At 49.6% G+C, this 27,155-nt stretch overlaps 1 protein-coding gene across 3 annotated transcripts in view; it reads right to left on the reverse strand.

The window, feature by feature from the left end:
• Positions 1 to 1,966: 1,966 nt before the first annotated feature.
• Positions 1,967 to 27,155, reverse strand: part of RANBP17 (RAN binding protein 17) — a 254,560-nt gene continuing 229,371 nt past the window's right edge. For all 3 annotated transcript variants that reach the window (XM_016145083.2, XM_016145082.2, XM_036225086.1), the window contains 3 exons: positions 6,870 to 6,968; positions 4,997 to 5,124; positions 1,967 to 3,253 (listed from right to left, as the gene is read on the reverse strand). In XM_016145083.2, coding sequence (XP_016000569.2) covers positions 3,157 to 3,253; positions 4,997 to 5,124; positions 6,870 to 6,968 — 324 coding nt within the window. In that variant the 3' untranslated portion in view covers positions 1,967 to 3,156. The remainder of the gene's footprint in view (positions 3,254 to 4,996; positions 5,125 to 6,869; positions 6,969 to 27,155) is intronic.

Genomic DNA, 27,155 nt, shown 5'->3' on the forward strand with positions numbered 1-27,155 from the left:
AAGCAGCTGGCTTCCCACGCTGCCTGGACAATGCGTGTGTGCACACTAGAATCTCATCGGAAGGCCGAGGTGTGTGCACGGAGGCCCCGTACTGCCCATCTCGTCCTCATGCTGGGCCCTGTGCTCGTTAAGTGGTGTGTCCCGTGGAACTGCCCACATTACTTCTCTCTTTCCTGTTGCTGAATCCGAGTAGGTTAGACATACCTGCGATTGCATCAGGACACATGAGAGATCCAGACTGTGCTCTTTTGGGTAGGCCGTGCAAGTCTGGGTGTGCCTTCGAATGCTCGTTTCATCCTTGGGATAGGATGTCCCACCAGAGAACTCCCACATGGGCCGCTGAGTTCTCCCCAGGAGTTCCCATTTTCCCTTTTACCAAAGGAGACTCTTGGCAGGCTGCTGGGGCGGGGGGAGGGGTTCCAAATCCGGTTCCTGTCAGTGGTGGGGTGAGGACATGGTATACTGTGTTCCTGAAACATCCCAGCCTCTCGAGTCCCTTTCCCTCCCTCAGAAAGGGTACAGGATGGAATGGAGCCCTTCAAAGAAAATCAGGGTTCCTTTCCAGGTTTCAAGGCGGAAAACTTGTAGCCAAACTCAACCCTTTCGGCACAGGACTGCCAAGCGAGTGTGGCAGGCAGCCCTGTAAATGGCTCCTGATGTCCCCTGCCCCTGGCACCCACGCCGCTCGGGTGGGAGCTGGTTATGGGGATGTGCTTCTAGTGAAGAGGACGCAGGGGAAGCGATGGATGCCCCTTCTGAGGTTGGGGTCTAGGAGGCTGTGACCTCCTCTGGCTCTGCCCCTTTGCTTGCTCTGATGAAACACCATGCCATGTCGTGAGCTGCCCCGCGAAGAGGCCCACTTGGCAAGGAGCTGATGAGGCTCAGTCCAGCAATCTGTGAGGAGCTGACCCCTGCTGACAGCCACGAAAAATCAATCACGGCAGTGGCTCCCTCCCCAGTCCGTCTCATGGTGACCATGGCCCTGGTCAGCAAGCTTGACAGCGGCCTCCGAGAGACTCTGGAGCTGAGGACCCAGCTGTGAATTCCTGACCCACAGGAACTGTGAGAAAATCTAAGCCACTACATCGTGGGGTAATTTGTTATGTAGCAATAGAGTTCTGCGAAACGAATGCAAATGGACATAACTGTTAACTGGTCTCAACTTGCCATTCTCCAATATGTCTTCCTTGGAAGAGACCCGGAATTCCCCTGAGGTGAGACAGAGCTGGGTTCAAATCCCGCCCGTGTGACCTGCGTAAGCGACGTGCCACCTCTGAACCTCAGTTTCCTCATCTCCAGAGTGGGGATGGTGCCGTCTACCTCCCCGAGGCTGCGGTGAGGGCCCAGGTAGACGACACGGGGGGCGGGCACGGCGACTCCGTCCTCCAGCCTGGGCGAGCTGCCCTGCCGCGCGCCCCAGCACCACCAGCAGGCCCTGCTGAAGTCGGCAGTGGGGCGGCGGGCCTGACGAGCCCTCCCCTGAGAGCTGCCCTCCAAGGCCAAGGCTGAGGAGCCCTCCCCGGCTGGCATGGAACCACCAGATGACCTTTGGCAGCACGGCAAAGAAGAGCAAGTGCACACTGTTATTTTCCTGTCAGCGTTTTGCTGCAGATAACGCGGAGCTTTCAGGCCCCAGACTTTTGTAAAGAAAACAGTGCCAGGCTGGGATAGGCCTTCTGTGAAGCATTTTTGTAGGATGAGTGTGCAGTAATAAGTCCCCGAAAGATAGAAATTTTCAAGTCAGACCTCTCCAAACAGTTGATGTTTTATAAAGTTCAGAATTTGCCTTCTCAAGGAAAATTACATTTCTCGCTGCTAATGAAATACAGTGAAATATAGTGTAAGGCCCGGGCTTACTTGTTCATTAAATATGAGAAGGAATCCCATCTAGAACGTGCTTGCCTCCCCCCCGCCCCCGCCCCATTTCCTGGGATCACGCATGGAAGAAAAACATTTTCAAATAAACTTGGGGGTGATTTTGCTTTTATGTGACAAGCCTGTTACAAAACTCCGGTACCAAGAAAGATTTCAAGAAACACTAGTCTGAGAAATGAGATTATAACAGGAGCCTGTGGATTTACTTCTTCTTCAAGAGTAAGGCCAACCTTTCATGTCTTATCAGAAATAAAGGGCACGATATTTATTACAAGCCTGAACCACGAAGACAGAGCGGTGAGATACAAAAGCCATCTGACAGTGGCAATCTCAAATTAATAGCCTAGTTGCAGTCCTTCGCAAACTGGAAAGGCCTCCTTCACGTCCTGGGTGTGGGTTCAGGTGCAGTTCTCATAGCGGTAAGACTTTTTTGTGGAGGGATGGAAATCGGTGTTCTTCATCCTCTGGAACTGTTTTGGGCGGCTCAAGAAGGCACAGCTGCTTCAAATACATATTTTAGACACCTCTAGAGTCTCTTAAAAATGAAAGGCAGAAGGACCGGGTGCTGGCGCCACCCAGAACCTCTTGCTGGGTCTCCCCGACCCCTCCCGAAGAAATCTCTCTGCAGGCAGTAATTGTGCAGCTTAATTTTTCTAGACTGAACCACCGCAGATTTATGCCAGTGAAAAGCAAACAATGTTTGTAAGTCATTTAATTGTGTTACTGTCTCTCGACTTTATCAGATGCTGCTGAGGCGGAGCGGGCCCTGTGCAGTCCTGTGGTTGCTTCGTTCCCGATGCCCGCAGCTCAGGGTCCCTAGCGCTGCTGCTTCCAGACTCAGAACGCACTCCTAGTAAACAGGTTCGAATGGTGTTTGTCTCAAGCCAGGATCCATGTTGAATGCTGCATCTCCAACGAATTCTCAGCCTTGATTGCGGAGCCATGAACTAGTATGCACTTAGATGCAAGCCTGGTTTATTATGTTCTTTGGTTAAATATTATTTCTACACTCTTTCAGAGTATCATAAGAACAAAGATAATGATATTTTATAGAAAGACTGAAAACACTTCTGCTTTTTCAGAGCAAAGAACGAATTTACATTGTTTGTGCCATGTTATAAATTCTTATAATCAGGCCAGACTTATAAAAAGGTAGGGCTTTTGTTGTTGTTTGTTTTGAAAAATAGATTCCCCTGGGCTAGCCAACATCGCGGTGCTGGGACTCGGACCCGCAAGAGTCTCTTGGGAAAGGCGGCCGGGCGCGAGGTTGGAGAAGTCGTGTCAGCTCATCATGTCCAGACCGCACGGTTCGGTGCTGCCCTCGCTGCGCAGGGCCTCTGCCACGTCCCTTCTGAAGACGGACAGGTTCTGGGTGAACCTGCGGAGAGAGGAGGCAAGGGCCTGGGGCAATGGCAAGGCCACCGCCGCATGAACCGCTGGCGGACAGAGCCGCGTGGAGTTCAGGACCTTGGAGAGGGCCCGAGCTCCCGGCTGCGCTCCTTCCGCCCACGGCCCCTGGCAGCGCTGTCCCGCCTGCCCCAGGCCCGGGAGGTACCACCACTTCCGCCACTTTCGCGCTCCCCATGCTCAGGGGTGTGTCTCACGGTTCTTCCATTTAAAAATTGTTAAAAGTCGAATGACACGTGGAGGTAGGAAATATAAAGAAAAGAACTGAAGCTCACGGGTCATGTAAGTTCATTTAATCATCATGAGCCTCTCCCTAGGTAGGAATCAGTATCTTCATTTTACAGATAAATAAGAAAACTGAACTTAATGGTTGAAGGAGGGACAGACTACAGGCTCAAATCCTGGCGCCCCACGGCTTCGCTGGGTGATCGCGGATGAATTCTGAGCCTCCTGTCTTGGTGCCCACCGTGAGAGGCTACCTCACGGGATTGTGGGAAGTGGGAACTGACTGGGCGAGCCGAGGCAGTGCCTGGTGAGCGCTGGGCGCAGCGCCTGGCACGTGGGAAACATGCAGCCCTGGCTGGCTGGCGCGCCCCCAAAGCGAGGAGGGCTGTCTGACGCCATTTCACGGGACGGCTCAGGATCCCCGAGCCTCAGGTGAAGGACTTCCTCCTGGAGGCGCCTCCGGCCTCCCCATTCGGCACGCACGTCTCTCCTGCGGGCTTTCTGCCTGACGGGGGGATCGCGGCAGGGAACAGGCAGGGGCATGTGTCCGCGGAGCCCGCCCGACGCGGCCTCCTCTTAGCCGAGCCCCGCCTGGGGACTCCTTGCTACACGTGGCCACCGGGCCGACGGACAACATGCGTTTCGAATGGTACGGCATCTGATGCCGCTGCTTTCAGAAAAGGGTGGTAGAGGCATTGTCTTTCCTGAAGACGTTTTCTCCTACATCTTTCATTATTGTCTGTCTCCTTCACTAGAAGCTCCGTGAGGGCAAAAGCCTTGAACGAGTCGTTCACCACCGGTATCCCCAATGCCCGGCACATGGCAGATTCACAATAAATTTTGTGCCCTGAATGAATGAATGAATGAACGAATGCAGGCACAGCTAGTAGGTTCGGGCCCCTCTTATTTAGCTCTCATTGGCAACTTATCTGCTTCTGTTGTACAACCAGCCACTCTTACGGGGCGGGCAGGGAACTAATATTTTCTGTGGGTCACATGTCCCCAGTACCATGCTTTACTACCCTCTGTCATTTAAATGTCACAGCCAATTACCATCACCTCCATTTTACTGGTGAGAAAACTGAGGACCAGAGAAGGTGGCTGCCTCACTCACTGCCGCCCGACCTGTAAAGGGCAGGGAGAGCATTTAAATTGGAGTCCGTCTGACCCGAAGCCTGTGCTTCTTCAAGTGCCAGGAAGCCTCTCCTTGTCCTTCGTGGCAGATGAGCTTCCTTCCTTTGACCTTTTCAACAATTTCTTTTTCCTACCTCCCCTGTTGGACTATAAACTGCTTACGGGCAAGGGCTGCGTAGCGCCTGGCATGATGCTTGGAAGAAGGCGAATACGCAGTCACATTTATCGGATGGAACTGAACTGAGCCTAGTAGGGTTGCAAGGTGTGACAGAAAAGCCCCAGCGATACCTGTGTTCAGCACGATCCCGGCAGATCCACCGCCCCAGGGACGCTCAGCCTGCTGGGCACCGCTTACCTGTCTCTGTTCTTGATGGACAGGTTCTGCTCCACCCCCTCCATCAGGTTCCTGAAGCACTGGGCGAGGACCTCCTGCTTGGGGAGAGGCTGGCTGTTTATCAGACTTGCCCTCAATTCGCTGAAATACTGTTGGGAGACAGAGCTGGCGTCAGGGCTGACTGGGACCCTGGGCCTGAAGCAAGCCCCGGGGGCGGGGCCGGACCTGCTCCCATCTGCCCGGGCTCCTAACTCTCAGAGGAGCTTCCATCGAGGTCCACTTCGAACTCTCAGCCTCTAGAGCAAACTAAAGCAACAGAGGCATTCCTAGGTATAAACTGTAGTAACCTTTCCCATAAAATCTCTTGCAATAATAATTCTATAGTCCCTGAACAATTTAGGCCAGTTGAGTCCTTCCCGACTCTCCTCTCTGCTAATCACAGATAGGCTGAAAGAGGAAGGGTCCCTCAGGCTGCGGGTGACTCAAGGCCAGGTTCAGGGTCCCATCCTCATGCTCTAGTGAATCGCTCCTCAAAATTACTCCAGGCTTTGCTCCACGCCCCTGTCCTCCTGGGTCAGGACGGGTCTGCTCTGCTGAGGTGGGCACTAGAGGAGCTTGCTTACTTCTGGGAGAACTTTCTGGCACGAAGAAAAATATCTGTCACGCCTGGTCCCAAAGAACCACACACGGCCCCCTTCTCCTCTGCTGGGCCTGTGGCCTTTTACCCAAACGCGAGCTCTCGTGCTAAACACGGCCTCTAATCACTGGAAGCAGCCTAATTTCGGCACAAAGACAGCATTTCGCCAGTCGTGTGTTTATCCTTCCAAGCCCAAACAGCGTGATATTTAATTTCCATCATACATTAAAACAGCTCACATCAAAAACACACATAATTAATATGTAGTCAGACAAATACTTAAATACTATATATCAGAGGCATTAGACTTAAACCTCGATGTCTTCCAGAACAAGATTGGGAATGCACAAAACTACTTATTTTTCCCGTTTATAATGATGCAGTGACTCACACCAAATAGAAAATTATTAGTTTTTCATCCCAAACCATGAAATATTGCCTCCATCAGTAAAGTATAATATTGTGATGTCATAAGCTTTTTCTAAACACTGAATTTGCCCTTATTCCCTCTCAATCATTTTAAAAGAACTGCTCTCTTTTATAGAGCTTGGATTTAAATCACAATAACGCCGAGGGAAGATGAATGGCAGTGCTATTGAATGTGGCTAAAATTGGATACTTCAGCACAGGTGAATGATGAGACAGCTCTTCTCTTTTTGATATATTTTCTTCTTCTATTAGTTTCCTTCCAAGGCTGGGATTTCAGTTTGAATTTTAATGTATGCGGCTGCCTCTAATCTCACTGTCTTTTTCCCCAGTACTATCTTATTGTATAGACAATTCATTCTCCAGAGCAGTAATGCACTGTTCCCTCTGACTGCTGGGGAGACCGGGTGGCTTCGTGAGGAAGCGGGAGAGCTTGGGAGGCGGCCCGGAGCGGCGAGCGCACTAAGGGCTGCAGCCTTCGCTCCTAGTTGAAGGGCGCTGGCTCTGTGTTCGGCCCTGAGGGGCTGCTGCCACCAGCCAGGGCCGGAGGGATCTCAGGTTTAAAAGAAGGCCGAGGAAGGAGCAGCAGGGATTATTGCTCGGAGTCCCCCTGGAACAGGGGGAGGGCAGTGAGGGTGAGCTTGCAGCCCTGCTGAGCGAACCGCCCGCCCAGCGCCTGTCAGCTGTGCGTTTGGGAAGAGCTTGTCTTGAGGCCTCTGCGTGCCTGAGGAACAGCTGAGGCTTTGCGGGAACACGGCCCTGCCCCTGGGTGCTCCATTCTTCCCTCCCCCAGCGACCGCCTCCCATGGGCCGCCCTGCGGTCACACTCACCTTCTCGTTGAGCAGGACGAGCCCCAGGAGAGGCCTGGATACTGACCACTGGTTCCGACAGTCTTCGAAGACGATGGTGTTCATGAGGACCGACGTCATCTGGAAGACATGCACGCGGAGACAGTGAAGCCTTGGCTCAGAGTCCCCCCGGTCCCAGCCCCTCTGCGCTCAACTTCTGCGCCCGCATCTTCTCAACAGCCATGAGGGCTCCTCCCGGACAAACAGCTTTGACTCCGGAACCCTGGGATGCTGCTGTGGGGACTCTTGGCAAGGACTCTCAGCTTCCCGAGGAAGAGCGTCTATCACCAAAAGCTTCAGTGAGAACCTTCTGAGCGGGCGGAAGTCCGAGGCCAAGAGGATCGGTCCCTGTCCCTCAACCCTGGCACGCTGTCCTCTCTGCCAAGTCACCAGGCCCAGCTCGCCCTCCTCTCCGCCACAGAGAGGGAGGAATGGGACACGATCCACGCAGCCTTGGACTGTCCTGTTTCCTGCTGGCGCAGGCTGTCAAAGGTCCTCATTCACTCTTCATTGACTAATTCACTCACTACTCACTTTACTGCTCCATGTACATGTCACCCATTCCCTTAAATTCAAAGTCTACAAGACACCTAGGGGAGGGAAGAGACCACAGGCTTCTACCACAGGAGCGAGAAGCTTCCTGAAACAGACCCTCTCCAGCCCCCCACATCCCCCCACCCGCAGAGGGCGTGCAGGGAGCTGTGGGCCTGCGGTGGAGGGAGGCAGGGAGGGATGCTTCGGGATCCTCGAGGAGAAGTCAGGGAAGACCCCGCAGAGAGGCCAGTGTTTAAGGAGTTCATCACAAATGTGTTCTGAGCAGAGAAAGCAGCGGAGGAGGAGGCTGGGAAGGAACACAGTGGGTCCTGCAACGGGAAGAGGCTCAGTGTGGCCGGACAGAAGAGAGGGGGGCCCAGAAGCAAGACCCCAGTGCCAGGTGGGGAGGCCATGCGACGAATCTGGACTGCACCCTGACGACGGTGGGGGGCAGTCGTGGGTCTGCAGCGAGAGAGGGACATGCTCAGATTTGCACTAAGGAAGATCCCTCTGGGGCCAGGTTGAATGTGGACTCGTGCAGGGGACAGTAAGGGAGGGACGCCAGAGATGAGGCCGGCAAGCGGTGGTGACGCGCGCCGAGGTCAGTCTGTCCTCCACGTGGAGCTGATGGCACAATGTCTGCTTCTTGGACTCGTCACCTCCCACCTCCGGCCCTTCCGTTTCCACAGCTCCAGAGCCCCCTTGTCAGTGAAGGCAGGAGAAATGGCCGTTATGTGGCAAAGGCTACCACGAACAGCACCTCTGACTGGTTCCATCCTCTGGCTTATTTGCAATCCAATTTACTCCATGATCTCAGGCAAGTTACTGAACCCCCCCACCGCCCCCCCCCCCCTCTCTGTGTCTCAGTATCATTAGCTACAAAGAGGAAAATAATAATCCAGCACGAGGGAGCTCCGAGACTCAAACAATGAGATGGCGGCTCTACAAAGTGCCGCAAAGAGCAGAGAGTGCTCCGAACATCAAAGACGTGCGGCAGCAACAGCCGTGAGCATCCCTGGAGCTCTGGACATCGGCCATCGCACACCCCATCGTCTGCAGAGCGCTGAGGCCGGCCGCGAATGAAATCTGCCGAGTCCTCGTCCTCGTTTGCTGTGTCCGGTCTCTCTGGGGCGGGGGGGCTAGGACGTGAGCCCGGCGTGTTGAACATCATTTGCACATTACGTGTTTCTATGCACCATCTAACAAGCCACCTAAAGTCATAGAGCCACAAATTAAATTGACAAGCAAAACTAACAGATCCACGGAGACAGTCTAAAATATTATGGGCTTCACAATGTGAAGGCAGAATGGATATTTTAATGGAAAAGATTAGAGTTAGAGGTACCAGACTCCTCCAGTAACTGACAAAGCATCTTGAAGTGATGTGCCAATTACTTTATACGGTTCTCCCGTGGATTCATTTGTCTGAATGCATGTATTTATGTCTGTAATAAGTAAGAGGATGTTTGAATAAAATACTTTTCTAAAAATAAAGTTGGCTAAAATGGATGATTTTTTTTTTTCTTTTTTACTCTTCCGGAAAGATGGAAATTAGCGAGCAAATCTGCTCAAACGGTATTGACATGGCAGCTCATTTCCAGAGTTCTTTTTGCTAATAGGACTAGAGGGTACGGGGGGAAACAGTTTAAATGTGTGGCAAGTTACCCTGGAGAAGGGTCCCCCCTATGGAAGAATACGGGGTGAAATGCGTAAGTACAGAATCCCGTTCCAGGTGATGTGGAACCTCCGGGTGGCTCTCTGTGGTTAACGACGTAAGCAAGACTGAAAGGAGAGAACCCTCGGCGACCCCGCACCAGCGCACCCCAGCCCCCCAGAGGCACGAAGCACCAGCAGTACGCATGAGCGGGGCCCCCACCCCCAACTTCTGCTCACTCCCCGTACGTTACGGGGGTGGCTGGAACGGCCACCCCTGTTCGCCCAGCCCAGGCTGCATCTTCTACGGCCTATGCCCGAACACACCCACATCAGCCATGTGTTATCCCTAAGCAGCTGTTCTGCCCACCGGGGAGGGGACCACGGGGGACGGGGAGCCATGTGGCTTGGGCCACTTAGGAAGGCCACGCTCCACACTGCCTCCGGCACTTCCTCAGCCTTCTTCCTCTTCCCCGCAGGCTCTGGCGCGAGTTTGTAGGACATTTCTCACGACGTGGTGTGGTAGGGACGGGCTTTGGAGACGGAACCGAGGCCAAGTCTGGTCCCGCCACGTACTTCACTCAGAGCTCGGCCAAGCCATTTATTCTCTGAGCCTTTACTGCCCTACCTACGAGATGGGGGACGGCGGCACCTACTTCGAGGGGCTGCCGTGAGCACTGACTCTTCACAGGCCCCAACGGTTCCCAGCGCTCCTTTACTCCAACTGGTCCCCGCCCCGGCTCAGCAGACTCTTGTGGCTCAAGGAAGGACCCCATTTCATGTCTGATTATGTACGGATAAGTCAGATTACAGTCTCCTCACAATTATCTAACTTTGAGAACTGCAGTAAAAAAAATAAAAGAACCTAAAATGGGAAACAATCCAGAAAGCGTCCCTATTTGGGATGGATTTTGAACGACGGTGCTTCTGTTGTTCTGGAACCTGCAATCTTCCACAGAGAACACAAAGCTACTCTCCAAACCCCTGCGCTGGAAAAATAAAGCAGCGCGTGTTACCCGCGTCGGCCCGCCCTCTGCTCCTCTCCCACGCGTCTCCCTAGAGTGGGATGGAGCACAAGCAGCATGAAGCGCAGGGGACTCTCCGACCCGAACGCGCTGGGCCGACGCTCCCCAGGCCAGGAAGCGATCCGAATGCCGCCGCCTCAGGGCTTCCTGTCCTGGCTTCCTGTCCTGCCTCCTGCCGGCACAGCACGAGCGCGGCGCACCGTGTGCCGTGTGCGGGACGCTTTCTGCGACACGGTCAGCACGCATTCCTACTAAGGAAGCTGGAGGCGCGGCGGGGCCAGCAGCCGCAGAGCAGGACGGCTGGAAGCCGGCGGCGTGGTGCGGACAGGGCGCTGACTGCAACGGGCTGGGGTAGGAAGACGCGTCTGCGGACTCCTGCGGTGCGGGGGCCACGAGGGACTTTTCTCTGTGACCTGGTGCCTAGCATGGCATCCGACACACATCAGGGGCACAGGAAATAGCTACCGAATGAAAGAATAATTATATAAATGGATGGATGGATGAATGAATGAACGAATGGGAAAGGAGGCGTGAAATACCAAGAGCTCAAGTAGAAAGAGCTGGAGCTGAGCGGGGGACCGCACGGAAAACAGCGAAGCTCTGGCCTCAGCCAATGGCCGAGACGTGAAGTGGTCTCATGTTGTTCATTTCCAAGGATCTGGCTTTTTCGTGCAGGGCCTGAGAACCCTCTTAGCCGCCACTGTCCCCCTAGCCAGCAGCTACCAGGGAGAGCCCTTCGAGAGGCTTTCAGGTGACAAGGGCCAAAGGCTGAGCGCCGCCTCTGCTGACAGCCCTCCCACCCACGAGGAAGCGGTGCCCGATGACCCTCCTCGCTGCCCAGCAATGATGCCGCCTCATACGGACCGGCTGAGGCGCGTGCACACACCGCCCCGGCCCTCAGCCAACCCTGACGGAGCGATCACCCTCATTTCATAGACTAGGGAGCGGAGGTCCTGGGAGTAAGCCACTTGCTCAAGGGGACAGAGCTATCGGCCGCCGAGATGTGAAGTGGAACTCGGACATGTGCACAGAGCTGCCCGAGTCCAGAGGCCAGGCCTGCACCATGGCCCCGGCCTGCCCGCTGCCCACCGCCCTCGGGCTGCCGGACAGTGCCCACCAGGACCTCCCGCCGGCCGTGGGCAGTGGTGATTGAGGCAGTGCGTCTGGCTCTCACTGCGGACTTCCGCGGGACGCATGGTGTCAGAGGACAGGATGGTTTCTGGGCACGGCTCAGTGGGCGTCCCCGAAACGCTGCCCACATGTATCTCCTCTGGCCGGCCACTCTGCCCTCTGCAGTCCCGGTGATTAGAATCCAGGGCAGTGGTTCCAGAGAGTTTGCAGCAGGCCGCCTTGCCACCCACCTAGAACTTTTATAAATCTGGTTAACATATTTGCAGCTCTCAAACTGAACAACAATAGACATTAATTAATAGTCTCTGAAAACTGGCCCATTGAACATTTTCCTGAAAAGAATGGCTTCCCTCTCACCAAAAGTACCACGTACACAGCAATTAGCATCACAGAAAACATCAGGAAATTAGGCTCATTTCCTTTGAGTTATAATATTCCCTGTAAAATGAATCCTTTTCATTGTGAATGTTTTTTGAGCATATTGAATAATAATACATGTAAATAATATTTCACAAAGTTCTAAGACAAAGGTGAAGAAATTCAAACTCCTCCCTCTTGCTCCCCATCCATATCGGAAAGCAAAACTGGACCTGAGGTGATGATATGAACGCTGACCTACGGGGATCAAACCCAAGACAGGTGGAGAGAAAAATCTGTCTTGTCCAACGGTGGTGGAAGGACAGCCTGAGAAGGTGGCTTTGGTTTAGACGAAGGAAGGACAGATCCAAGAGAAGGTGAGAGACCAACGCGGAAGTGTCCCCGTGTCCAGACCGGGGCGGGGGTGGGGGGGGTGCAGGACAAAGCGAGGATGATCACAGCTGTGACCAAGACGGCATGTCTGCAGAGCGGGGGGCCTCGATCTGTTAGGCGGGGGCCTTAATGGGAATTGGGGTAGGACACAAATGATCTGCACCTCCGGCCAAGCTAGACTATCCTTGACTGTGATGTAATAAGTTGGTGATGTTTTGAGGAACAAGCAATAACAGATGCACCAAATACTCAGGAGCTGCCTGAGTCTTGGGACGCCTTGGGCACGTGCGACTGGCCTTTCAGAAGGCTGGTAAGAGAGGGCGGGGGGTGGGGGGTGGGCACAGCTGGCCCTCACAACAAGAAAAATAGCAAAACAGAAACCAGATTGCCTGGATAGTGCAGAAGGGGCCGAAAACGCAGAGAAACCTTCCAGTCATCTCCGGAGCCATTTCTCCAGACCCCAGACCCTGGGTGAGGGTCCAGGATCTGGAAGGATCCGGAAGGCTCTGGATGCTGCCCTAGGAGGAGAGCTTCCGGCTTTTCAGCACTCGTGGAAGTGAGGGAGTTGCTGTCGCTACGAAGCACTGTTCCTGGGGCCTATGAGCTGTAGATATTGAAATGTGATCCTCCTCAAATTAGATACCGCCATCTTTAGGGAAAAGGAATCAATTGTTCTCTTCGTCCGCTGTCTACCGATGTGGTGTTCGTGGAATATTATGAAAAATGAAAGTAATGAACAAATAAGCATATAGTTCCCTGCCTGGATCAACCAAGCTCCACCATTTGAGGCACATTCAATCTTTTAATATCTGTACATACTAAGCACATTCTTAAGTCCTTAGATGTCTTTGTAGCCTCATAATAGAAGCAAGTGCATAGCACTTTAGGTGAAAAAAAAAATCAAGTGAAATGCAAGATGAGGTGAGCCTCTTTTTTAAAGAAACAAGATTGCAATCAATTATGGGTGACCCATTCTCCTCCGGAAAACCCTTTGGGAGTCCTGCCTACTTGGCCTTTGCAGAATGCTAGCTCTGCTTAAAAAAAAAAAATAAAAGCAAAAAATAAAAAACATCACCAATAAAGATACTGTAGGACTGGTTAACTCAGCTGGCTACGCTCATACGTCAGCGCCGCACACGTCACATGTAAACTGTTAGCCCCGCGCCCCTCACGGAAAGTTAAAGGATGCTTTTTCTCCAAGTGGTAAATTGCCTAGAATATTTAAAAACTCTTCTATCTACCATAAAGTCTAAGGAAATACACAACCTAGTTTTGCTATTGTTTCAATTTTCTCCATTACCAACATTACCCCTCGTTCTCTAAACATGCATTTGAGTCATAGTTTATCGGGGAAAGAATTACCTGCCAGTTTCCTAAGCTTACAAGAAAGAAGATCAAAGTTGGGATGAAACTTCAAGATTAATTAATTGAGAGTACTGCACGTAATGCGTCTCTTCTGAGTGTTACAGCGCCCATCACAATGAAAACAGTTTTATTTTCCGCGGTTGAAATAAATTATAATAAATAATTCATTTCAACGGCAGGGATGTACTGGAGAGCAACGGCAAGAAAATTGACTACACTACACGGTGAGTCTCATTCTTGAATCTTCATTATCCATTTGAAACTTTTTGCGAGTGGTAAATCATATTTCAAGTGGCTGCGGATCGCATAATGCAGCCTGCTGCATTGAAATAAAACCAGAGGACCTGGGGCACTGGAAGGCTGCGGGGTTCGCCACTCAGCACTGCTTGGGAACCTCTCTCTCACTCTTCTCTTGCCAACATCACACAGAACACCCTTTGGCGTGATGCAAAAATTAAGCATCGCTTGTCCAAAGTACCATTTGAATTTCCTGTGGGCAGAAATATTGGGAAAATCTGTATGTAGAGGAACAGCTTTTAACTCCAAAGCCATTTTCCTCTAATTTTTATCCAAGTGGCACTGTCATTTCTAGTATTGCCCGAATGACGGCCATGCAGTCGGGTTCTAGAACCTCTAATGGCCTACACGACCCTCTGCAGGTCCCCAAATTAGCAAACAGGTGTGCGAGCTCGAGTGACTAACGAAGGCACACGCGCTATGATTCTGTCTAAAATCACCAGCCTATCGGCAATATTTAAATTGAATCTTCATAGATGCATATAGTATGGCCGAGGAAGGAGGATATATTAGGAAGAGAAAGTATAACGAGGAAAGGCTCAGGAGACAGGGCTTGGCATGTTCGAGGGGCACTTAGTCCCTCTACAGGAAGCGCTGGAGAGAGACCTTCTGACCGGCAAGGAGTGGAGCGGAGGGGGAGGGGGAGACTGGGCCGCGTCCAGCTTATGAAAGGCCTCTGAGGTCACGCTAAATGCAGCAATGAGTTTGGGCCAGCACCTAAGTGGGAGCCTTCAAAGGATTTTTAAATAATGATGAGGTCTGTGATTTAGAGCAGCAACGGGGCAGGGGGTGGGGTGGGGCCCGGAGGGTGGCGGTGACGGCACCGGCGGAGGCGAGATGGTGCCGCGAGATCCCCCTGCCTAGGTCCAGAGGACGAAGGACGAAGGACGAGGGCCTCGGGCAAGGCCGTGGCGGCGGACGGAGAGGCGTGGCCAGGATTCTTGATTGGGGACCCCGTTTTCCCCGCAGCCGTGAAGCCTTTCTAAGAAACATAACCTGATGCTGAAGCTGCAGATACACCCCGAGCTCCCAGGGCACGGCCTCAAACTCCAGACAGCCGACGGCGGGGAGGGGCTGGCCGCTGGGCCGCCCCGGTGGGAGGCGGGGGGGCTGCCCGGCAGGCCGACCGGCGAACACCGAACTTGGTGCAGTGCGATGGACCCAACCAGCGCACGCACGTGTGCGCGGCAGAGACGACTGTGAGCGCACGTCGCCGACGGTAAACACCCAGCGGTAAAGCAAATGCTAACGGAGGCCATTCGGGATGGAGGAAGGGCGTGGGAAACGGCGTGCCGCCTCCCTGAACGGCCACCGCGACGCTTCCCGGCGAGTGTCCTGCTTCACGACGGCACACCCTGCGGCGTGATGGTGCGAGGGCGTCTCATGCAGCCATCCGAGCAGGGCGCGGCGAACACCGTGTTTCATAATAAGTCTATAACCCCGACGGGAGGAGGTTCAAAGCCCCGCCGCCTCTCACGTGTCAGTCACTACGCGCTCCCTGATTCCGTGAAGGGGTCTGGTTAGAAACAAGAATCTTCATGACCAATAGCGGACGATTACTTTACTCAAGTTTAAAATGGTTCTGTGTGGGGAGAAAAAAGTATTTTTGTGGACCATTCACAGGGCCCCAGGAAGCATTTTCCACTCAAGACCGGCCTAGAGTTTACGTTTAAATCATAGAGGAGGGCAGGCTGCCTGTCTGATTTCAGAGTTTTTATTTATAGTTGTTTTAAATGGCACAGCGGAGCACTGGCCAAGCGGCCGGGGGGCGACTGACAGTCATTACGTGATAACAATCCCACGGGGATCCTAAGGGACGACAGCGGCTGAGAGTGCTGGGAATCGAACCTCATTCCTTGATTCATTCAGACGTTTCTTGGCCACCTACTTCGCGCCAGGCTCAGTGGCAGACCCCGGGGATACACAGGTACACGAGGCTCAGTCCCAGCCCGCAGAGAGCTCACCTGAGCTGGGGGAGAGACACGGTTTCTAGACGATGAGGACACAGGACAGCAAGGGCCACGCGCAGGAGCCTGCGCAGGCGGCTTCGAGACCGGAGGAGGCTGACTAGCTCTGCCTGGGGGTGGCGGGCAGGCCGGGAAGGCTTCGCAGGTGACATGCGGATCTACCGCAGAGGCTAAGCGAAGTGTGACAGGTAGTCAGGCAGGAAGAAGGGTGGGCCGGCGCAAAGGCGTGGAGTGTTTGGGGGACGGTGAGCAGTTCCGGGGGTCTGGGAGGGAATGGCGACGTGGTGGTGGCTGAGGAGGCTGACGAGGCAGACCAGGGCCAGAGCTGGCGAAGGGCCCAGTCACATGTGCTAGAGAGTGCGGGCTTCACCCCGCGGGAAGTGGGGTACCATTCGAGGGGAGGGCATCTTTCCGGGGGTGACATGAAGGGCAACTGCCTGCAGGGCCGCTCCCCGGAGGGTCAGAGCCTTTAGGAAGCCGGGGCCGCCTGACTTCTCCCAAGAGGATGCAGCCTCTTCGCTGTTTCAGGGTCGGGGAGCGTGACAGGTCACCTGCTTGGCTCCTGTGCTCGGCCAAGAGGTATCTCGGCTCCTGTCCTGCCGGCTCCGTTGCCAGCAGTACCCCGAGAAATGGCACTGCCATTCCTCCCCTTGGCCCACAGCGCGTAACTTAATGGTGTCCCCTGTCAGGAGCGGTTCTCTTTGTCAGGAAGCTTTTTATTGATGTTCAGCCTTCATTTTCCCTTTCTTAATATTATCCCATTATGCCAATACTCCATTGTGCCATGCTAAGTAATTCCCTTTCCTGCCTGGCATTTACATCTTCCAAGTATTTATAGACTTATCAAATGCCCCATTTAGTTGTCACTTAGGCAGTCTATACATATTTAGCTTCTTTAATCTGGCCCCGTAAGCCAGCCCTTCCATTCTCCTAAATCACTTCAGTTACTTGCCTCCAGGTTCCTGTCCATTTGCTTCCGGCCCATCCGTAATGCAGGGGGCTGGGGAAAGGCGGGGATGGGCAGGGAGGCCTGGCTTCCCCTCCTGATATGAGAACGTCACTTGCACAGGGTGGAACTTTTTCCTCAAAGCACAGACTCCAAGGCAGGCCGGGCCTCTGGGGGGCTTTGAGTCCCACATGATACCAACTAGCTTGCTTTCACCTGCTCACGCTTCAAGTCCACGTTCTGTCGTTATGTGCTAGGCACCACGTTGCACACAGAAGTACTGCGTACCTACTATGCGTCAGGTACTATGCCGGGGGCTTCGCCTTCTTTCCTTTGCCCTGTTTCTCACGCTTACTTATTGCTCAAAGAATTACTGAAGTCCTACTATGTGTCGGACACAGTGGTATAGAAATGAATAAAATGTGTTCCCTGGGGCCTTACAGAGCTCATGTAGCCTAAGTATTTATTAATCTCTTATTATCGGCCCATCAAGTTGCTTCCTTCCAATCTCACGGGTCTCAGAGAAATCATCTCTCGATGCACTTAACTCTAATTGACGCTTTCAGTTCCCTGAGAGGGACTTCTTTGTCCTGTCTAGAACGAGATGCCACATTAAGTACGGCACTAACACAGAGCTCCAGCTTCGGGCTTTCTTTCTCATGGGTCTCTTTAGGGCCTACGAGACTTCTCTTCAGGCCTTGCCCTCCCCTTCGCTGTCCTTTTTGGCAGTTTATTTCATGCTCTTTGTTCATTTGCTCTCGGCTAAGCACGCACTTCCTTGTTTTTCTTTCCCATGCACCTTGTTCCAAGTTGCGGGGTTGGCTGAGGGCGTGATGGCACGGGACGGGAGCTCTCAGGCAGCAGGTCTGCACAGGGTCTTGGGGAGTCTGTGGTCTGGGCGCGAGGCCACAGGAGGGAGCGGGCCAGCCGTGCGATCCTCAGGGCCAGCTCGAGGAAGGTGCACGACTCCCCTGGCTGAGGTGGCGGCGCCCAAGGTCACAGGGAGCAGCATCACTGGAATTCAGAGCTTGGTGTATGGACTGCGAAATCCGTCTGCTCTGACCGTTGTGAAGAAAGCTGACCAACAACTTTTAAATACCACATCTGGGGGAGATGGATGGAGCCAGCTTGGGTCAAGGGTTTACCTCTTGTCCAATCAGTTCTCAAGAAAAGGGGTCCTTGGCTCAATCAAGGCCTTATGAATGAATGAATGCCAGGCGTCTCCCTCTGCCTGCCCTCCATGCCCACCACTCCTGTTTCTGGGCCATTTAAAAGCAGTATTGTACAGTGGTTGGGAGCACAGGCTCTGCTAGTTATTAGCTCTATGACACTCGCTGAGTTATCTCACTTCTCAGAGCTGCAATTACAGTATTTTGGCTATAAAATGAAGATAAAAATATCTGCCAGACAGAATAGTGAGACTAAAATAGAAATATACATGTACCACAGTGTGTGTGTGCGTGCGCGCGTGCGTACGTGCGTGTGTGTTTGTAAAGCACTTAGCACACAAGCCTAGCACAGGACGATTATTTCTACTTCTTTTTCATCATCATCGTAATTCTCTGAGTCTGAGGCTGCCCTTCCATACTGACTTCTTAGGTCTTAGCAACTCTGGAGAAAATAAGGCTCCTGCTACAGGAGAGAGGAAGTCTAGATCTTCAAGAAGGTCTAGAAGGTTCTCCTACTTTGGAGTGGTAAGGTGAGGAAACGCTCCTCACCCACTGCCTCCTGGTCGAGGTTGGCAGCATCTCTGTGATACATACGCAAATTCGGGGTCCTTCTGGTGAGCCTTGGTCTGGCGGGGCTGTGACTCGGGAAGATGCTCTCAGGAGTCATCTTCACATGTCACAGAAACACCACTCAGAGCAGAAAGCCGGCGTCTGTGTTAAGACTTGGGCGTGCACATGAGATCCCAAATAACGTCCACTGCCTGTGCCGTGTTAGCATAAAAAGGCAATGCCATCTGCAGTGCTTTCTTTTTCTGGGAATTTTTAAAATACAAAACAAAAAAAACAAAAAAGAAAAACCACAGAGAGTCAGCAGATGAAACTGCTCCTTTAGAACACGAACTGTTACACACATTCCTGGTGTTGGTGTCTGTTCTTAGTCTACGGATTAGGAGTTTTTCTTGCCGAGGCTTTACATAAAGGATATATTTCGTGAACTCTTTTTATCCTTAATTTACAGCGATAGTCGATTATGCCAACCACTATTCACGAAGAGGCTAAAAACCACCTTGCCTGCCACTTGCCATACTGGGTGAGGGACTTAGACAGCGTGCCTAATTATTATCGGGCTAAGTCCGTGGACGACCACGTGTTTTTTTTTTTTCTTTATGAAATGTTTTCTATCCGCTTAACGTGAGTGTGGGGGACAAGGTGTGGCCAGTGTTCAGTTTTTACAACTCCTTTGCTATTCTGAGAGCTTCTGCTGTGGACCGATAGCAACACTGACTGCGCTGACCTGCAGATAAAAGAATGATGACAGATCGCGGTCACTCTGATTCATAAAGAAAACACCCGGGGTCCCCCGGGGGACGCCAAATCGGGCCACTGGCGCCCAATGACTTCATGCTAAGTCACAAACTACATCGGATTTTTTTCGTTTATACACAAAGGCTAATGGGCATGCGACTTATTTATTTCAAATTATTTTTTTTGAGGTTTGGGCCTTTTTTTTTTTTTTTTAGCTCCTTGGAAAACATTATAATTCCCCTATTCTATAAACACACAAATATAATTGTAAAATGACATCATTCTGTTTTCATTTAATTACCCCTGAAATGCTTTCTATTTAATATTCATTACTCAAAAGCTAATTTAAAAGAGAAAGAGATGCGACTTATTCAAAAAGATGTACTGTCATTCACAGCAATAGTTATCTAATATACAGAAGTTAATAAAGCAGATTAATCTACAAGTCCCTTTAAGCCATTCTTGAGTTTGGAACAACTGCCTCTTTGACCTTTCACCTTCACGCTGTGCACCAGTAGCAGGTGCCAGCTGTACAGAAATTATGGCTGTGCATTCGAAGGCAAAATCTTTTCTTACTTTGCTTCTGACCAGCAGCTGACCCTGTAGGAGTGATTGTTTCTGGTGCGGCCTAAAGGCGACATAAACCAGTAGCAGATAAACAAAAGGCTACATATACCAGCTGCCTCGCCTAAGGGTACCATCCTAGGCTGACACCTCCACTCCTTCGCCAGCGTTCCAAATTGCTCCTTGTTTGTTTCCATACATGCATTTCATCCTGGGTGTTTTGTGCCAGGGGTGGGTGCAGGAGACAAATCCCCCCAAACGACAAAAAAAACCCTGTCCCTTCCCTCGAACTTGACTTTTGAGTATTCCATGTCAAACTGTGCCATTATGATGCTAATCTAGGCCTGATTTAGCAACTTTAATAAGAGGCTAAACCCTCTTGTAATTAGATAATAAAATTTTATTATGTATTTTAATATTAAAAGTCTTAAAATCAAACTCTTCAAATCATACACTGGTACAGAACTAAGGTACTTAAATATCACAGCCCCAGAAAATGGGTACCTGAAAAAGCACATTGTGGCTGATTTTTCATTCTCAGAAATGTAAACATGGAATTCCTATGTGGTGGCAGCGAAGGCTCCAACACTCTTAATTATGTGCGGGGAAGAATGAATCTATTCAAGTATGAAGCACACTGTACCATTTCCAGCAACAGCATGAGATGATTTTGACAGTTATTTCTTGGATACAAATTACACAAGTATAAAAACAATCCCCATAATGATTAAATGCAGTTATGTACATAGGAGAATACCAGTGCAAATGGTAACATATTTAAATGGTTTGCCTTCATTAAAAAAATTATATATGATATTAAACCATCAATCACTGCTGAGGCACAAGAGTTTAAATGTATTGTCACTGGTTGAAATAAATGACTTGGAGACTGAATTCTGGCTCACTCAATATGGTGTCTTTGCTGTTGCTTAGTCACCCAACTCTCTGCTGGTTTGGGCTACATCTGGTGGATTCTATCCCTTTCAATTAATAAGGCAAGTTATGCTATCAATGGATTACATCTTTAAACTGTGCTTAGAGGTAGAAAAACACATGTCTTAGTGAAAAAAAAACCCACAAAAAACAAAACACAGCCACCTCTCCGTTCTGTTAACCATTTGGAACAATCTTTGAAATACTTGCTTCTTTCTTCACTCATGTTTAGAAGGAAATTTTCTTGTGGAATTTCAGCAGGGTTATTATATAGTATATAATACTATAATCTTATCTTAGCATTAACACTTAGTTTATTATATAGTAGTCTATGACCATGCTAGATTTGATACCTAAAGTTGCTGCCTGCAGGTTGTCTTTCTGAAATCTTATTATTTTTGGGGGGGGGGCATGCCAGACTCTACTTGGTGCCGGGACAAGATGGTGATGATCTTTGGGGAACAAAAGGTACACTGTAAAGATCGGTATTATGGTTATACCCCTAATTTGATGATTTATGAGTCAAGAATAGGTTTCTATTTTAACTGGTTTTTCTGTTTTAAAACACCACTTTTGGTTACAGTAGAAAGAGTCATTCGACAAATAACTATAACAAAAATAAAATCACAGCGGCAAAGATATGGGATATGATAAAAGACGTGAACTAAAATCCTCTTTCTAAGATGGAAAGACAAACAATTTTATAATATCACAGATAAGATGCCATTTGAATAAAAAAGTATTTTTTCCATTTTTAAAATTATAAACTTTAACTTTCCAAACTGATCTTCAGGGATAGTGGTCACGAATTCATAATTCTTAAGAGTTTTACTCCCTTTTGGACTTTTACTACCTGGCTCTTACCTAACCTAGATGCTTTTGTCCAGCCCTGGTCCATTTAGATATTCTCATTTCACACGTGCACGCACGCGCGCGCACACACACACACACACACACACAAGCGCGTGCGCACACACATGGTACGCATTTGACCAAACTGAATTTTATCTTTGCCTCAAACAAATCTGGTTATTTTGAAAATAAGAAGCATGTTTGGGAGGTGTTAACTGTCTCATTGCCTGTTTATCGCATCCCTGTATGCAAAACATAGCATCCTTTTTAAACGACATAGCAAAAAAGTGAGCTTCGAAAATCATCAAAACATCAGAGAGAAGCAAAAATAGCACTGTAAGCAGTGTCACACGGCACGGCTGTGAGAAAGAAACAGAAGGGACCTGCACGTACCGGGAGACCTTCCAGTTCTGAAATCCTCTCAGGTTACGTCACGTAGAGGTGGAAAACTGGCGAGCAGACACCCAGTTCTGGTCTGCGGAGTGTTTTAAGGTTTTTTTTGTTTTTAATTTTCAACAAGTGGCCAGCATTTTAAAATTTGGATTTCTGGCTGCTTTTCTGAGGGGGTGGGAAATCGCAGCATCTCTGGCTGCACGGGGTCTTACCTCTCATAGGGCAACGATTAGATGCCACCCCCTTTGGTCAGGCACGTGTGTCTAGTTTAGCTTGCTTTCCAGGCTGCCTCGTTCACGTTTCCTGCTTGGCTCCAGAGGCATCTTGGCTTGTGACGCCTCGCAGGATGGAAAGGAGGGGGGGAGGGTCACTCAAAGGGTCAGCTTCAGACTGGCCAATGTGAGGGGCCCTCGAGAATGGCCTTCGACAGAGCTAACGGTGCTCAGTGCTAGAAGCTTCCTTTAGAAAAGAGGCGCTGTTTACAACCGACAAGATGAATCGGTGGTGAAAACCGGGACGAAGCCCAGGGATTTGCTGGGCGTGGGGGATGGAAGCAAAGCACTTGTTGCTTCCCCAACTTCATCTCACAGCTGCCATATCGATTCTATCCTGGAAAAATCAGGTTAGAATAAACCCCAGGAGCTACCTCGACGGCTTTAAAGGAAAGTCACAGAGGGACGTCACGACGCAGTTACACTACTAGACTCTGACCTTCTCAAGGATACGTGTCCTGCTAAATTTTACACCCTCCACGTCTGGCTGTAGAATTAATGATTGGGTTTGGTGCAGAATAAGGGAGAGGAAGGTTGGTCAGCCCTGCCTCAGTGATGCTGGGAGCCACGGGGCTCTTCTGTACCAGCTGGCAAAGCGACCTTCCTCTGCCTTGCCCGTTGCCTCTGTGGGTCACCGCCCATCTGTTTCGTCCCGACGGCAGCACGAAGTTGGGGTATAGGATGACTGCTCTAAATCATTCCACCTTGGGGGTGGCCCCGGTGGGACTGCCTAGAGGCTCACTTGCCTCGTTCTAAGTGCTTAAAACATACGTACTTTTCTTCAGACCAGTCACCGACCAACTCCTCTCGTTTTGTGGCTAAGCACGTGAACTCTGGCATTGGTCAGACAGGCTCAAATTTTAGTTTTTCCACTTATTGACTGTATGACCTTGGGAAAGTTACTTAATCACTTTGTGCTTCAGTTTCTATATCTGTAAAGTGGAGATCATAACACTACAGCTTTGCAGATACTGTGATGAGTAAATTAGATTAAATGCATATGTAAAGAGCTCAAGCTAGTGCCTGCGCATAGTTAGCACTTATGTTTTATTATTATTCTTATCCTAGAAATATATACATAGCACACACACAGGTTGCTGTGAAGAACAAGATCACAGTAGCGTGTGCAAGAACAATTCTGTCACGAAACGTGAGGTCTGATTTCCCACTTTTGCTGACTAATGACCTGTCCCTGACTCTTTTAAACCCTCTGAATCCATGCTGTCCTCTGACCCGGTTGTGAATGCTCTTTCGGTGTGTGTTTCTGATATTCATCTACTGCTATATTTCTGATGATAAAGTTGCAAATCATCCAGACTGAGCTAATGGGTCATGCGGAGGGCAGACTTTCTATTTGAGGTTCACGAGAAATGCCTTTAATAACATTAGAAAACCTGGCTAATTATTTTTTAAGAGGATAAGAGCCATGAATATATCTCATCTGCTTAATGTTTCCCGCCGTGAGAGTCTTGCTAAGGTTCTGGAGGCCAAGATCTCCACGTCGGTTAAATCGGCGGCCGCATTTTCTCCTGCTTAGTATTACAGGATGGAATCTTAAGTAAGAAAGATGTCTTGTGTAGCATGTCAAAATGTTGAGCAATATCGTTTCAATCTAAACACAGAAATGAAAAAAGAGCAGATGATTTCCTTTCTGCTGTAATTCACTTTGGGATGTATGTCACGAAGAGCACTATACAAAAGCAATTTTCATTGATTGACTGACTGATTGAGGAAAAGGGTGAATGTTCTTTCGGCTTATGTCCCTACTGAAGTATGATTCTTATGGCTCCTGACAGCTCTTCACGATTTGTAGTTAAATGCCAGGTTAGCGTAAAAAAGGGAGGGAGAGAAGGGAGAAAGATCATAATTAAAACGTTTTTTGGGTTTTTGGAATTAGAACCTAATGTTCTAATTCTTCCATTCATTGTATTTAGATTTTAGAGACTGTGATTGCTGAAAATACCCTGCTGGTAAGTTGAGCGCCGAATCTAATCCGCAATACTGACAATCACATAGTTCTTCTACGACTTCTGCGGGGGTGTGCTATTCTTCCTAGAGCAATTAGTTTTGATAGAAATTCTGACTTAGAGACGCATTTGGCATCAGCGTCCTGTTCTCATAAACTGAAAAAGAATCAGTCGCATCTCTGAAATGCCCCACAATTCTGTAAGACTCACTCCGTCACGTACCTGCTTTGGGCAAATCTTTCAGTCTGCGATGTAACTGAATGAATGCTGATCTATGGGTCGTAGATGCAAAGACTTAGCATGAACAATGGGAAAACTGAAAACTTTCACCGAGGAGTTCCAATTGTCCAACTTCCGTCGCAGATCAGTGCCTAATCACTCACTACTGGTCGGTCTGTTCTTACAATTTTAGTGTGTCTTTCTGATGACATAAAAACACACGGGATTTTTTTTCTTAATACATGTAAAACCGGGTTCTTCTCAATTTGTTAAGACAAAACAATGCTGGTTAGACAATACTTGTGTGAAATAGATCCACTTAATTAGAACGCCTCTTCAAATGGACTGAATTTAGTGCTTGCAAAGTTAGATTCGTTTGCAAAACATGATAGATGGCTTGTTTGGAGGATGTTTTTTAAAGACCTTGAAGATCTACAGCCACGTGGCAAGTAAAAGCAAACACATTGCCAGGTGAGAGGCACTTAAAGTGTCTTTTCAGGCTGCTGCATACAAATGGAAAGGCCTATTAAGATGCTGGAAAAGCCTTTATTGGGTTCCTCCTCATTGGCTAGGGAAGCTTCGGGAGATAACTTCTGCATTTTGGAACTGACACTCCTCATGCAATTATGCTTCCGGCAAAATAGATCCAGGTTGGGGGGAAAAACAATTCAAACTAGTAAATAATTGCGGGATCATTGCATCAGTTTAGTTTAAAGAGCTGACAACCCTCTCTAAACTCCAAGCACAATTAGTCATTAGGGTCTAGTTTTTCAGCGCTGTTAAGCAATTTGTAACCCATTCCTTTTAATAGGGTTAGGCATTACTTAAACCCACACAGATGCCTTGAAAACTGAAACCTCGGTTATGAAGCAGCAACCTTGTTCATTACCTCCTGTGATAGGCAAATCATCTATAAAAACAGCATTTAATGGGCAACCAATGAATAATCAATGGCTCACTTTTCATCTGAGTGTGAAAATGAGAATAATCTAATACCAAGTCCCCCTGGTAAGAGGCCCAATCTTGGGTTCTGTTGCTCTTCAGGGCTGATTTATAGGGTCTTGGAAAGCCGATGTAAACAGATGATCAATGGGACTCATCCTTGCTCATAATAACCCCCAACTGGCCCACTCCCTCTTTTCCGAGTCCATCCCTTCAGGCTATTAGCTCTGTCCAGCTAATTCTTCCCACTGCCCCTGCCTGCTGCTTTTACTCCGGCCATCCGTTCAGTCCAGCCGACTCAGAAGTAATTTTATACGCAGCAGAGAGCGGGTGGAATTGATTTTTCACTCAGCGCTCAGTTCCCATCTGAATAATTATCAATTTTACTGCCTCATAAAGGGAAGAGTCAAAATTTCAAATCAATTCAAAAGAGCTTTAGAGACGACAGACACTGTGCATAAGAATAGAGGTCAAAGCTGTCGGTGACCTAAGGAGATGATGTCAGACATTGCTACGGCCAGCAGCTGACATCAGAGGCACTCAAGATGATATAACCTCGTGCTGATGCAAATCGTATTTATGCTGACTGCCAGATACCAGTCGTTAATATTTAAAATGCTATCTGAAAGGCTACATTCCAAATAAATAGAACGTAGTCCACTGTTAATAGAGATATATCACTGCTTAGCCATACGCTGTACAGGAAAGGGTTACCAAGTATTATCAACACACAGAAGTTACTTACACCAATGAACCCGTGGTAATTCCCAGGAAAGACGAACCTGACTGTCTCCTGCACAGCCGTATTACTTGCCCTGCACAGTCTGACAGTACTGGTCTAGACCCACAGCCTAGTGATTTTTGGTAAATTTTCTACCCACTTAAAAGCTTCTGCCAGAGTTTATGGGACAACACTGTGATCAGGGCAGAGTGCTGGCAGGAGCGATCTGGTGGTGCACTTGTCACCTGCCATGGTGGGGTGGGGAGTGAGTCTGATCTCTGGCCTGTCCATGGGTATTTGGCTACATGCTCTAAGTCTGTGCTTCTCAGCCTTCTCCTGCAGAACTCCTGAGGGCTGTGACATATCCCTGGCAGTTCTGGTGCCTCCTGCGGTTGGGTGGGTGGGGGAGGGAAGGGGAGAGGCACAGTCAGGTCCTGACAGAATGTGTTTTCTGAAAAGGCATTCCAGGTGAAGCTGAGACCTCAGCCTCGCCACACAGCTCCCTGACAATCGGTGGTGTAAGTGGGAAGCACTCGGGCTTTTGAGCCCCAGACCTTGGTTTCCCTTCCACTTTCCAGCTGATCTCTCTGCACCTCCAGTTACGCATCTGTTAAATGGGGATGATGACATCCACCTTTCAGGACTGTGTTGGGGTCAGGATGAGGAGACATCTGTGAAAGTCCTCTTCGCCTCTGTCACTCTCTGTCATCCCTATACTGACCTAATTATCATATAATTGGTTAGTTACTTGTCTTTCTGTCCCACCCAAGAGAAACTTTTTGAGGAGAGACATTGTGTCTTCTGGGTCTCAATTGCTCTTGCACATTGTACATAAAAGTCCTCAATAAATGTGAGTTACCTTCCTCCTCTCTTTCCTACATCGCCACGATGTCGTAACAATTCCCAATAGTTATAAGCCTGTGGCTCTTTGCCTAGTTATACAAAATCTTCACTACACACCCCCCCTTGCCAGGAAAATAACTAGTCAACTGAAACGTCGCCGCAAGTAAAGTTTACATAATTTCATTTAAATATTAGCAAAAAAAGGCAGCCAGGAAGAAAACCGCTTCCACGGCTGTCTCATTCTATTTCAGCATTTCTTTATCCAGAGTGACATTTTCTGTTGATTGCAGGCGACTTATATGCTGGTTAATGACCATGTTAAAGTGTTTACATTAGCAAACCACAGACTATTAGGGAGATAATTTGGCAAAATAAAACAAATGGAAGCAGTATAAAGATATCATTTTCCAAATTTAGTGG

This window comes from Rousettus aegyptiacus, unplaced genomic scaffold (assembly GCF_014176215.1).
Source record: "Rousettus aegyptiacus isolate mRouAeg1 unplaced genomic scaffold, mRouAeg1.p scaffold_m13_p_7, whole genome shotgun sequence".
Classification (NCBI taxonomy): Eukaryota; Metazoa; Chordata; class Mammalia; order Chiroptera; family Pteropodidae; genus Rousettus; species Rousettus aegyptiacus.